Raw genomic sequence first — 13514 nt, forward strand, 5'->3', positions numbered from 1 at the left:
GGCTGGTAATTGTCATGAGATTTACTCAATCCTGCTGTCTCTTTTGCCCTGTATCACAGGGCATCTCCCAGGATGTACTGTATCTTGAAAACTTGCTTGGCAAAGAGTGACAGTGGCTCCCTTCCCTCAGCAGAAGGGAGCCACATAAACGACTTGCTGATGACCTTTGATTCACTACCAATGTGTAGCAAGCAAATATTCAAACCCATGCCATTCAGAAGGGAAACACAGCTTTAGCAAGGAGCACTCAGGCAAGGAGTGCTGCTATGATAGCCCTGGGCTGTGCCCAAGAAGGGGCAAGCAGCCCCCTTCCCCTCCTGTTCCACTCCAGCAGAGCAGCCCACCGTGCCCACACCAGGGAAGGGGCAGATGCTCAGACCCCAACAAGTCAAGTGGCTGCTGTACCAAGGAAAGAAGGAGTTTTAAAGCTGTTTCGAGCCCAGAGACAAAATAACTGTGGCCATTCCTCCTGCCCACATTGCCTGTGACCTCATACAGGCAGAGGCTGTGTGACAGGGAGGCCACCTCTGGATTTGGGTGCCTGCTGTGTGACCAGAGCCTCAGGGCTGGACCCAGCTGCTGGTCTCCTACTGGCAGCCGCATACTGACGAGTCTTCAAGAAATCTATTGGTGTTAGTCAGGTGCAGCAACAGGCCAAGAGGGTATTTATCCCTCAGAGTGGGGCCGAATTACCTCTTTTGGTCAGTTTATAATTAGGTACCTGCATTTAACAGTATTCTTTCTGTTGGATTTTTATAGTTTTGTCTTTTCTTTTTTAAACATGAAAATAATCAGTCTTAAAATAAAATAATTTATAAAAAAAATACCCTGGGAAGTGATCTATAAAAAGAGAAAATCCTTGCCAAGGGAATGCCACAGCAGCGAGCCCAAGCCACAGAAAGCCCGGTTGAAGGCTTCGCTTTGCCGCAGCTTCTCAGAGGTTACCCAGGGTCTGTAAGCAAACAGCTTAAAGGAGCCCGGCTTAGTGCCTGGGTCTCGGGCTGTCCCGGAGCCTCCCGGCCTAATGCCCTGGCAGCAGCCCCTCCCTCCCTCGCTCCTGCCCGAGGCGATGCTGGGCAAACAGGGCCAGGCCTCGCCCTGTGCTCCCGCCGCGGGGCCGGGCCGCGCTGGGCTCGGGGGCATCGCAGGAGAGGCCGTGCCACGGCAGGCGGGCGCAGGGCCATGTGCATATAAAGCCCGGGGCAGCAGCCCGGCAGGCTTGTTCAGCACAACCACACCTCGGCTCACCTGGCAGCACAGCCAGGCGCTGATCCCCGGAGTACCCGAGCGTGGGAGTGATCTGCCCATGGGCCCCCGCCGGCTGCTGCTTCTGGCGCTGCTTCAGGCAGGTGAGTAGCACCCCTCGGTCCCTCTGCCCTGCCGTGCCGCCCCTGCCCGGCCACGGCCTCTCCCTGCGCCATCAGCTTTGCCTGCTCCGTGCCAGGACCGCCGTGTGATGCGGCCAAGTGAGGGAAAAAAGTGTCACTAGACAATCCTCAGCTTTACAGTGAGGGACAGTGTAAGTGAGCTGCCTGCCTGCCTGACTTCCCAGCCCCAGCTATGGTTTGTATAACCTGTGTAAACACAGGTCCTCTTCTTTTTTAGTAGTTTTCTGCTACAGAGTTGTTAGTGTCCGTGTTCCATTGAAATACCTTCCTTTTATACCAGTGTCCATGGAGTGAGCAGTTTTCAACACATCTGAATTTAAAATAGTTTTTTAAAATTCTGTTTATAAAAGCCATAAATGGCCACTAACATAAAGTCCCTACAGACAAAGGCAACAAAACTCTAAACTGGCACATCTGAGATTATACCTGCAGTAGAGTTTTAAAAGAAAAAAAACAACCTCCTACCTTCATTTACAGCAAAGGCTGCCAGTTTAAGCAGGAAATAGTGCTAAGTTGTCAGATTCACCTCTGCTCACCTCTCTGCAGGTATGTTCTTCTCTAAGGTGGTCCATTAGTAGTTTAACTAATGATTGGACATGCTGCTAACAGGACATTTGGCTAGGAGCAGGCTGCTGTGGAGACTCAGACTTTTTTAAGGCTTTCCTGGCTGTGTTGGCTCAGCTGCCTAGCATAGAGAAAGCAATTTCAGTTCTTGGTCAAGTTATTAGCTCTGCACCTGAATATTAAAACTGTACTTGCTAGGGCTGACCTCTCAGCTGCAGCAGTGCACTGCTGGCTCAAAACCCAGACAGCTTTCAAAGAACAGGAACATCAGAGGCTGCCTGGACGCCTCTTGCAGAACACACAGCCCTAAGCACACTAATTGAGTCTTTTGGACTCAATTTCCTTTGTGGCGCTCCCTCCACTTTCATAGCAACTCTGCACTGTAATTACAGTTCCTTGATCTCCAGAGATATCCCCAAAAGAAGAATGGCCTTTCTTCTTCTGGGTGAGGTAAAGTTACCTTACAGCAGCCTCAACCATTTTCAGCCAGTGGCCAACAGGCTAAGCCCAGCAGGGCTGGCTTAAGAGGCCAGTGAAAGAGCTAAAAAAGAAGTCAAGCCATTTGTCAGAAGGCTGGGATTCCTACAAAGACGTTTTTGTCTCCACTGGAATATTTTCAGGGTCAGCAAACTGGAACAGGTTGAAAAAATCATGATTTATACCCCCAAATCCAAAGCAGCTCAGTACTTGTGATTTCCCCTGAGAGCTAAGCCCCCTTCTAACTCTGGAGCCTTGCTGTTTAGACAAGGAAAATAAGTGGTCTCTTTAGTTCTCATTAAAACCCATCCAATGTGTTTTTAGCACGAAACCTGAACACTCAAGCAGTGTTTAGCTGAGTGCGCTTGCTTTTTCAGGAATGTGCATTTAATCCCTGAGGAATGCCCCAGGGAGCAGACTGAGGCTATGCTGGACAGCCTGAGGTGTGGATCCCTGGGGTGAAAATGGTGGCACCCTCTCCTGCTGGGGGGTCGGGCTGGGAGAGGGAGCAAAGCCCTGCCTTGTCCTTCGTGGGGAGAGAACCTTCTTGTCTTCCCTGGCATTTGGATTGGGCTCGGAGGGCAAGCTAGCCCAGGATATGTGGGAAGAGGCCCAAGCAGGGGGATTAGAGGCTAGGTTTTAAAAGGAAAGCAACTGTTTTAATAATAGTATTGAGTCCTTGGGTGGTTTAGAGGATTAATTAGCCCGTGTTTGCACAACACTTTGAAGAGGTCAAGCATGCTGCAATAGCCAGGGGCAGGTGGCAAAGCAACTTCAGTGGCCAGTTCCCAGGAGCCACCTCCCTCTCCATCCAAGCATGCTGGAAAGCCCCTGTTTGATTTTGGAGTGGCTGTGCACGGGTGGGATGAGCAGATGGGTCAGGCTTTTGGGCTGAGGATTTTGATCCTACCAATAGAGCAGTGCAAAGTGCATTTGGTCCCTCAGTAAATCCAGGCAATAAATGCTCCTGTTTGTCTCTAGAGCATGATAAGAGCTGCGTTTGTGACTGAGCATCATAGCGGTTTGAGTATTAGGGGCAAGATACTCCTGGTTTCCATAACAGCTACTGCAAGAATGAGCCTGTGGCGTCTAAAAAAGTTCCAAATTAACATGAGAAATCACGATACTGATCAAAAGACTTGTAACTCAAAAATCTCCAGACTGGTTTGGGTGGCCATCCACACACTCCAGCTGACACAGAGCTCCATTCTCCTTTTTTCCCAAAATTAATGGGGCCCACCTGTTACGACTTAGGTGGAACATAATAACGGAAGCAGATATAAGTGTTGCCAGCACTTCCAGAGTCCCAGGAGAAAGCAGCTGTACAGGCCTCTTGGCTAATGGAGGCACTTTGTCCTTGACAAAGTATGTACTCTGCAGGCTCAGGGGCATGTAGCTGTCCCTCTATGCAGATTAATAGGATTATCAGTATGTTTTGCCACCTGGAAAATGGGTTAAAAGATCCTGAATAATAGAGAAACTGGGATAATGTAAGAAATCTTGAGCAACATAGAAACTTCATTTCTTTCCACAGAGTCCTGGTTAGGTCTGGTTGCCTGGCTGTACTCTGCTGCTTCATGTCCCATCAGGACCATAGCATAGCTGGAACTGTCCCAGGTTTGGGAGCTCTGGGGTGCAGGGAAGCACAGGGGGCCTCCCTGATGCTGGCACAGACCCTGCAGAGCTTGTCAGCTTGGGCTCCGTCATGAGCACAACCATGCACACTGCTCCTGGGTGCAACACAGCTGCAATCATACACTACTAGCACACCAGAACTAGTAAGTCTTGCTTGAAATGAGCTCCTGTGGAAGAAGTAGCATGCTTGGGCATTCCTGCATCCAACTTTTGATTATCCCAGACACAGGCAAAGCTCCCTGCAAGACTACCTTTGGCCAGCTGAATGTCATGACTAGTTAGATTGTCAGGGCTGCACCCAACCAACCAGTCAAATTCAAAACCATCTCCTTTTAAGGACTGTAGGAAAATCAGTAGGAGGATGTTTAATCCTGTGTGTAACCGTGTCCTGTCTTTGCAGTTTGGAAAGGCGCCCTGGGAAAGTCCCATTCACTGCACACTCGAGGAATCATTGAACTGGCTGGAGCCATAACGTGTGGCACGGGACGGTCTCCCTTGGCATATATTGGCTATGGGTGCTACTGTGGACTGGGAGGACGAGGCTGGCCTAAAGATAAAACAGACTGGTAAGAGAAACCTTGGCTACATGTCCAGAAGCAGTGCAGATCTCCCTGCTTTTCTCTTTTGTGCTGCTGTGACTCCACTGACTCATTTGGTGCCTTGTGGGCAGGGAACTTAGTATATATGAACATACTGGGGATTTGTGAGTGATGACCCATGTATCACTTGGGATTTGAATGAGGGCTTAACCTCCTTCTGGATGACACCAAAGCTCTTAGGACCTTGTAATATGTGGGGTAGAGGGCAAAGGAGAAACCAGGATGTAATTTTTTGAAATAGCTGTTTGTTTTTTCATAGAGAGCACACCCTGCCTGACGAAAGGAGTGCAGTCCAAGGTATTTGGAGGGTTATTTCACCTAAATCCTTAAAATGGAAGTGATGGAAATATCACTGTTTATCCTCTTGAAGAAATCCATATAGTTGCAAGGAGTAATCAAACCTGTTGCCCTAATTGGCTGTTAGTTCCCACTGAATCAAGGCAGAATAATAAGGGAGAGCATGGTGTTATTTCCCCTTTTCCTTGTTAGTGGGGAAGATGTTGGCCTTGTTACTCCCCACAAGTGTCGGAGGTATTGCATGCAATCAAAGGCTTCTTTCCCGTACTGTGCAATGAGCGCAAGAGAGTAAATGAGAGTAAAGCTGAGGATAGTGGACTCTTGTTGCTCCGAGCCTGGTATTTGCAATCTTGCCAGGTTTGAAATATCAAAGTCGGTCTATCTACAGTCTCCAGCTCAGGTGCCTACTACTAGTAAGCAAGCTCTGCTTTTAGCAGGGGTGAAGGCAGTCTGCAGCTCACTGGGAAGGAAACTGAGCTTTCCAGAATACCTTGATGCTGGAGACATTGCAGGTTGCTACAAAACCAGATTTTGCTGAATTAGAATGACAGAAAAAAGGGGCAGGGGGGAGTGAAGGAAGAAAAGGTGTCAAAGCTAAAGATCTCTGTGGGCATGAACGAGAAGACTAATGGAGCTGTCTTCATTAATGCAGTGAGATGTTTCACTCCCAAAGCCCTCTCATCATGTCCCTTTATTTGTCTGTGAAATATTTCATCTATGAAACAGTCAATATGGGCCTCACAAACGATGAGTAACTGCAGTAATATCTCCTGACCTCCTTATCACAGCACTTATCTACAGCAGTGTATGTAGGGTGTTTAATTATTTTTGTTATCCTTTAACAAATTTAAATAATAAAGCCTTGAAAGTAAAACATGACTTCACTAATTTGGAGCACTGCTTTTGTTGAAGGGCTGAGCAGAGTGACTTAAAAGTTGTTTTCCATAGAGACTGAGTGACATCCAAATTTTTGTGACCCTGGGAGATGCAAGTAGTCATCACTCCTGAAAAAGAAGGAGTAAAAGATGGCCACATGTTCACCAGCCAGTGTTTCTGCTGTTGTTTAAATTGCATGGAGTATTTTAGGATTTTATCCTAAAGGCAGAAAATGAGACTTTGCAAGTGGAAATGCCTCAAAATATCAGATAGTTTGTGAAAGGGAAGCTTGATCCTCTAAGTACATTCATTGTTATTCTTTAGCTGCAATGCTTGGCTGCTGTAGAAAAACCTAAAAGTTTTATTTAGGTTCTTAGCTAGGAAGAATCAGCAATGCCACACCAGATTTAGGCCTAAAAAAGTCCATTTTCTGTTTGCTAGAGAAATATTGATATCTGTTACTAAGAACTACTGCAACGATTAGAGTGGTTGAGTACCCCACACCTGTCAAAGTGACCACATTATTTTCCCTATTTGCCATTCTAAAAAAGAAAGGGTGGCAAAACTACTGGCTGTGAGTGACAAATACTGTTTGAAAATTATTCACCTCCTTGACCTTCTAGGTTTTTTACGCAGACCCTTACAAAAGGAGTAATTTTCTTCTGTGTAATTCAGTCAATCTGTCTAGACAGGGCTAGAGTGCTTCTAAGCACTTCTCTTTTATGTGAAAAAGAAAAAAAAAAAGCCATTGAGTGGGTAATCCTTTTATAAGGTTTATTCCACATACTGACTTTGATGTGGTGTTGTCACAAATTACCTTTTCCCTTTTGTTCCACTCTTCCACTCTCACAGTTCCATCACTTCAAGGCATAATGACGTTTCTTCCACATGGACTTAATCGATTTGTTTCTCCTTTCTGTTCCCCTGGATTGCTGCAGCACCTAGGCTGTAAAGTAGGACCTAAGGGTGCTCAGCACTTCCCTGAAAACACTACAAAAGGCAGGGTGCATCCGTGACTCATCTAAGTCACAGGATCCTTAAGGCTGGAAAAGATCTCTGTGATCATTGCATCCAACTGTTAAATCCTGGCCAACTGGTAGGGAAGAGTAAGATCTCTCCTCTGTCGCAAGGTTAAAGCAAAAGACACACAGCAGTGAGGGTGCTGTTGATGTGACAAACACAACGTGACAAATTCCTACCTCATTGGCATTTGCTCAACAGCAGGGCTCTGGCCAGCTGATCCCTGCGGGCCGGCTGGAGCTGTCGGTAGCCACCAGGGCTGTCTCGTAGCCCAGCCGTGACCAGCAGGTTGTTGAGTACCCAGGTGGCACAGTTGTGTTTGTTTGCCATCGCTGATGATGACCAGTGCTGGTGGCTGCCTCTGTTTGTGTTGCTGTAACCGAATGTTAGCAGGTCATTAAAAGCTTAGCACCACTCTGACCCAGGTGCAGCAAAGGGCATTTCCAGACCGGAGGGGACTATCTGAAGGTGGCAAAGGACAACAATAGCATTCCTTAGTCTTCATTCCTTGACAGTTTTTTCAGATGTTTGTAAATTAGGAGCTTTGTGTTGGAGTAAGCTACCTGTCACCCTGCTGCAGCTGTGGGGATCATCAGGAGGAATGCTGTAAGGGGAAGCAGAATTATGTCCCAGATCCTGTGGTTCTGCAGAGTTTATGTGACTTCCCCTAGATTTGCCAAGCCAGATAAGGAGCAGCGAGTTTTCACTGCTAGCTAGAACACCATTTGCTAGTGCAAATTCAGTGCTCATTTGCTTGTCCTTGCCTGATTCACAGAAAATCTTTTGCCCCCTACAGTATCTGTCCTCACTTCTCCTACCTCTCTTTCTCTTTGTTCCTTCCGGCTCTTCATAAAGCGCAATTTCTTTCCCTTGGCACACAGGGCCCTAACACCTCCCTCTGCTCATCTATCTTCACACTGTTCCTCTTCCCCATACTCCCCCATCACTGACTCATCAATTTGGCTCCTGACTCACGCCCCAGACCTCAGAGACCTTTGGTTTCTGTAGCTGGCACTCCCCTCCACCACAGCCTCCGGTGCTCAGTGTCCCATATATGAGACACTAGAGATGGGCCTGCTCTGCTACCTGTCATTCCCCTGAGGATGGATTAGGCTTTGCTGCAGCTTCAGGGTTTTTATATTAAATCAGCCTGCCTCAATTTTTCCCAGTTAGTAGAGTGGTTTCTCTGTAGAGTCAGTTCTTGCAGGGATGTCTTCTGGAAATACAGGAGATCACTGTTCTCTGGCTCCAGCCTCTGACCTTGCCTCCTTGCTGAAACAACCTTTGTTATTCAGCAGAGAACATCTCTAAGTGCTGAATCTTTTCTTGGTGGAATTTGAATCCCTAAATTACAAGAATAAAATTCAAGTGAGATCAAATTTTCCATAAATTCAGAAGTAATTGACAGTGAGAATGATCTCATTGACTAGTCCATAGGACAGATGTCATCAGCTGAGCTATTCCTCCTCATTCCCTCTCTGGTCAGTGAAACACAACTGCACTTTTCAAATCTGATGCTTTTAACCCTGTGTTAGATCTCTACAGCACGAAAAAGTGAACTGTGGTGCAGATGTGCATAGAGAGAAGATAGGTGAATGCCTTAGATGTAGATGGTTTTTAAGGTTCTTAAGTTAACTCATGAATTTCACCATGGAGACTAATTAATTTGTTGCCTGCCCTCAGAACCTTTATGTGCCAAGGAGCACATGGCAGGTGAACTGAAGAGACTAAGTTTCTTGGTGATACTGAGGAAGGCAAGAAACATTCCAATTTCAAGTTTTGGGATGGGTCTAAGCCTAAGCCAGTGAGCCACAATAGCACAATTTATAGGAACACTTCTGCTCCTTTTCAGCCAGATTACCATGTCTTGCTTTCACAATGCAATGTTGCTCTCACACATGCTTTCATGAGGGCAAAAGCTCAGAGGAAGAAGCACAGTGGTCATGGGAGCAAATATGGCATTAATGAGCTCCTGAGACAAGCGAGCTTTCCCAGAGATGCCAGGATACTTGCATCATCTTCAGATGATTTACTGACAGGCCATTGCTGTCATGAGCTGTGTGTAGCAAAGCTCTCCTGAAGCCTGTGCCAACAGGCAGGATGCACTAGGACACCCATTCTCTCTCTTTCTGTGTCTCCCAGGTGCTGCCACAGGCATGACTGCTGCTATGACACGGCAGAGAAGGAAGGCTGCAACCCCAAGGTGCAGCGCTACCAGTGGGCGTGTGAGCAGAACACCGTGCGGTGTGGTAAGGAAGGGCTGGCTCCTGTCTTGGGCTCCCTCCCTCCTTCCCTCCCTCCCTCCCTTCCTCGCTCCTCTGCAGGCAGCAGGCTGACCACAGAGCTTTGGAGGCCCCAGAGGCAGGTTTGTGCTTGCCAAGCTGGTTTCAAAGCTGCTTTAGGCAATGTCCGTTCTCTTCCAAGCTCCCTGCCCGCTCCTTGCCAGGAGCTGGGAGGAAAGCTGAGCCCCAGCACAGCCCATTCCAGGTAACCTGAGATCCACCCAGGCTGAGGAGCAGGACTGGGGGCCATGGAGCCCCCAAACCACCTTAGTTTGACAGGGATGCAGATGACTCTCGGGAGACTTTGTGATCACTGGCATTAAGCGTGCCTCTTCCTACAGCTGTGGGTCTTCAGGGGTGCTCTTTCCATTGCGGTTCTGGCCCTCCTTCCAGCAGGGCTGTCCACTTTTTACTACCCTTAAGCACTGCTAGAGAAGAGCCAGGCTATTTAGCATAGCTGCAAGATAGGTTAAATAGGATGCCAGCCTGCACCTCTGCCCCGTTTGGGGCTCCAGCCTGAAGTCTTGGGGTTCCAGCAGGGATTTGGAACCATGCAGAATCAAATGCCCTCGAGTGCTTCAGGCAGACAGCAAGTGTGGGCTGTGCTCAGCTCTACAGCTGGTACCCAGTCAAGAGGGTTTGAATTGCACAGTCACAGCCCGTCAGTGTCTCACACAGTTTGTTTTGACATACACCAGATGACTTGAGTCTTAGAATTTGTCACTTGTGCTTCTAAGTCTCCAGAAAGCTCCTGGTAGTAAAATCCATTGTAGAAGACTTTGAAAGTTTGAAAAGAAATCGTGAGAGTAAAACTTATCCCCATAATCATCAAAGTTACTTGCTGGAACATTAAAAGACTATTTCTACCTTATCAGAAAACCATATTTTACTGGTGCAATCCTCAGCTTCACCAGCAGCTGAAGATCTGCCAGCAGATAGGGGATGGGACACAGCACATCTGCAGTTGCTCTTTTCCTAGTTCCAGAACAATCTAGTAAATACAAAGTCCTGGCAAAGGAATGTGTCGCTTTAATGTACAACTGCTCTCCCTCCTGCCATATTTCCATAGCTGACTGATATTTTCTGCTAGTCATTTTACAGGGGAAAAGTCCTGTTTCTCTTTGCTGTGAAGGAACAAACCAAGTTGCAGATATGAGATGTATCATTCAGTCCCTGGCAGTGGACTACAGCAGACTGCAGTTGCTCTGACTTGGCCAACAAGCATGAGTTAAACAAATGTCATTAATTCCTTAACTGATGTCCAGGCAAGACCTGGACATCAACTGTTCTCCACAAGCCCTCAGCAGGCTACACTCCCCCTGATATCCCTGGTGAGGAGGAACAATAGAAATGTGTTTTGAAGGCAAATTTCCTACCCCAGGCTACAGCACTGGCAGGTCTTACTGGGATGTGAAGGTATAATGTCTGATCCCATTCAAACAAAAGAGATGAAGAATTAAATTTCCAGGCATGCTTGCTGAGCTCAGGGTAATGATGTCCAGAAGTGTTAGAAGCAGAACTGTTTGCACTGTCATTTCAATGCAACAGGAATTAGATGCCTGCTGCCTGACACTGTACCATAAATACAGACATTTTCATGTGAAATAAACAGAAACTCATTTTAGTTGGTATTTCTCCTCTTTTTGCTACCATTAGGTAATTTTCTTTGTGAAATGAAAAAAACTGGCAAAACTATATTCTTCAGTCTCGATATGCCATCACCTGTAGGCAAATTCCATTCAATAGATATCTGGAATATAGAAAAGGCTATTAGTTGTGGGGTCTGGTAAAAAAAATCATTCCTCTTGAACGAATGTTACAAATCCAGACTTTTGTTCTCACGTTTGATGAACAGTTGCTGGCACAGCATAGGAAGAGCTCAAGTAGCACAGGGGTAAGGAGAGTATCAGGCAAGACTGGTAGCTAAGAGTGGCCTTAAGTCCTCATTGACCTTTAAAACACTTTCAGCAGTAAATACATGATTATTCCGAACAGCTTAGGAAACTAGGGCATTTCTTATTTTTCTGATACAGGGTTGATCCATCAAAGTCCAATGAAGTCTGGAAAAATTCCTATACTCATTCCAGTTGGTTTTGGAGTGAAGCCTATGTGCACTGGCACATTAAACTTTGCCTAGTGCAGGGTTCTGTGGCAGTTAGATAATCCATGGTAGCAGCCTCAAAGAAGCAAGGTACTGTGCTTTCAAATAATATTAACCAAACAACTGCATTTAACCCACCTATAGGAGGGATGAAGTTCATTAACCTAAACTCAGTCATTTGCAATGTAGTCTTCTAAGCTAGTGGCTTTGATGTTATTTATGGCCATGTAGTCATATATTTGCATTCCTGTATAGTTCCATGTATGACTTTGATCACTTTGTTAGCTGCTAGCTCATAAAAATCAGGTACCTGGCCCTGCTGCAAAGCTCCTTGGCTCCTCTGCTGTGATCAGAGAGAGACAGCAGCAGCTGGTACAGCAAGAGTGAAGGATGCCTGGTGGGTGCTCTGACGCCCTCAGGTTTCTGAACATCCCTCTGGGAGGCTCCTTCTTTCAGAGTAGTGGTTTTTCTTTTGAAATCAGTCTGTTTTGCAGAGGGAGGAGTTAGAAGGGAAATTCACTGACTGAGGAACAGTGGAATATTTTTACCTCAGGCTAAGAATAAATAATTTTCCTTTTTCGCTTTGACTACTGAATAAATCCTCCTAGTTCACAAAGTTCTAGAAGCAGGGAGTGCTCTGTGCTGAGCAGATTTTTATAAGCATTGCCAATCTACATTTAGCTGCTAATTTCTGATGCTCTTTGTCACAGTCAAGGTCAGATCTGTTGACAGAGAGGGCAGGGGAGGGTCAAATCCACCCACAACACAACAAGTTGATCCTGCTGCCACAGCCTTTGATCCCCAAGGGCTGCTTTTTTCAGGGATTTTCCCCCCTAAAACTGTTTCTTGCCTTTGATACAGAATCTCTCAACCTCAGCTCACATTTTCTTTTGCAGATAACCTGACAGACCGATGTGAAAAAATGGTGTGCTTGTGTGACCAAGAAGCAGCCAAGTGCTGGGGAGCAGCCCCATACAATCCTCACTTCATCCTCTGGCCAGACTTTTTATGTGGACAGACGCATCCCACCTGCCATGTCAGATATGGAGGGCCAGAATAGTCTTTTTAGGACCTTTCTTCAAACAATTTGAACTTGAAGTAGTGGAATAAAAATTTTCCTCGTTTTCCAGATCTAACAATGGTGTGAGAGAATTTCTGTCAGTCCAGGATTTATGGGGAGGAGAGACAGACAGAAAGGTGCGGTGGTGGAGTTCCCTCTCTGTGAGAGAGCACTTGGAGCGTATAGATCTCTGCCTTTGGGTGGACAACAAGCAAGTCAAGATCTCATGGGTAAGGAAAAAAGGGCAGACTAATAGAGGTAACACTGTTGTGGGTGTTTGCTACAGGCCACCTCATGCAGGAGAAAGTGCATGAGGTCTTCTACAGACAGCTGGAAGCAGCCTCACAGTCACAGGCCCTGCTTCTGGTGGGGGACTTTAACTACTCTGACACCTGCTGGAGAAACAACAGGTGACAAAAGTGATTAAGGGTCTGGAGTATCTCTCTTATGAGAAAAGGCTGAGGGAGCTGGGTCTGTTCAGCCTTGAGAAGAGATGACTGAGAGGGGACCTCATCAGTGTCTATGAATAACTGAAGGGAGGGTGTCAGACTCTGCTCAGTGGTGCCAAGCAATGGAACAAGAAGGCATTGAGTAGAAACTGATGCACAAGAAGTTTTACCTGAACAGGAGGAACAACTTCCTTAATGTGCAGGTGACCAAGCACTGGAACAGGTTGCTCAGAGAGGTTGTGGAGTGTCCCTCACTGGAGATATTCCAGACCTGTCTGGACACAATCCTGTGCCATGTGCTCTGGGATGACCCTGCCTGAGCAGTGAGGTTGGACCAGATGATCCACTGTGCCCTTTCCAACCTACCCAGCCTGTGATTCTGTGACAGGTAACATATATGTTGAAGCAAAGGGAAGATTCTGCTCTGATCATGCTTTTGCAGAAACAGAGGTTTGGTCTGTGGTGCAGTGGGAATACATCTCCTGTCACCAAATAGCACTTTGTTTTTTTTAATCACAGACTCATAGGGTAGTTTGGGTTGGAAGGAGCCTTTAAAGATAATTTAGTTTCAATCTCTGTGCAATGAGCAGGGATACCTTTTACCAGACCAGATTGCTTAGAACCCAGTTGTCTTATCCCTTATGCTCCTGGATCACAGCACTGGAGACACTTCTGAGCTGTGTTCAAGGGTAAGCAGAGTTACACTGGGCTATTGCAGTTGCAAGGTCAGCAAGCATTTCTGACTTCTGCTTACCAGAGGCATACC

The 13514-nt window shown here is 46.7% G+C and overlaps 1 protein-coding gene across 2 annotated transcripts; it reads left to right on the forward strand.

Annotated features, from left to right (window-relative positions):
* Positions 1–1002: 1002 nt before the first annotated feature.
* Positions 1003–12378, forward strand: LOC135442621 (phospholipase A2-like). 2 transcript variants are annotated; one of them, XR_010438695.1, is made up of 5 exons: positions 1003–1349; positions 4465–4630; positions 8999–9105; positions 11172–11329; positions 12136–12378. XR_010438695.1 is itself a non-coding variant. In XM_064702633.1 (4 exons), the coding sequence occupies exons 1-4, from the start codon at positions 1025–1027 to the stop codon at positions 12297–12299; spliced, it is 762 nt and encodes a 253-aa protein (XP_064558703.1). In that variant the 5' UTR covers positions 1010–1024; the 3' UTR covers positions 12300–12378. The 2 variants fall into 2 exon arrangements, 1 of the variants encoding a protein (XP_064558703.1); XM_064702633.1 differs by lacking the exon at positions 11172–11329 and having other exon boundaries at positions 1010–1349.
* The last annotated feature ends 1136 nt before the right edge of the window (positions 12379–13514 follow it).

The sequence above is a fragment of the Zonotrichia leucophrys genome, chromosome 1 (genome assembly GCF_028769735.1).
Source record: "Zonotrichia leucophrys gambelii isolate GWCS_2022_RI chromosome 1, RI_Zleu_2.0, whole genome shotgun sequence".
Classification (NCBI taxonomy): domain Eukaryota; kingdom Metazoa; phylum Chordata; class Aves; order Passeriformes; family Passerellidae; genus Zonotrichia; species Zonotrichia leucophrys.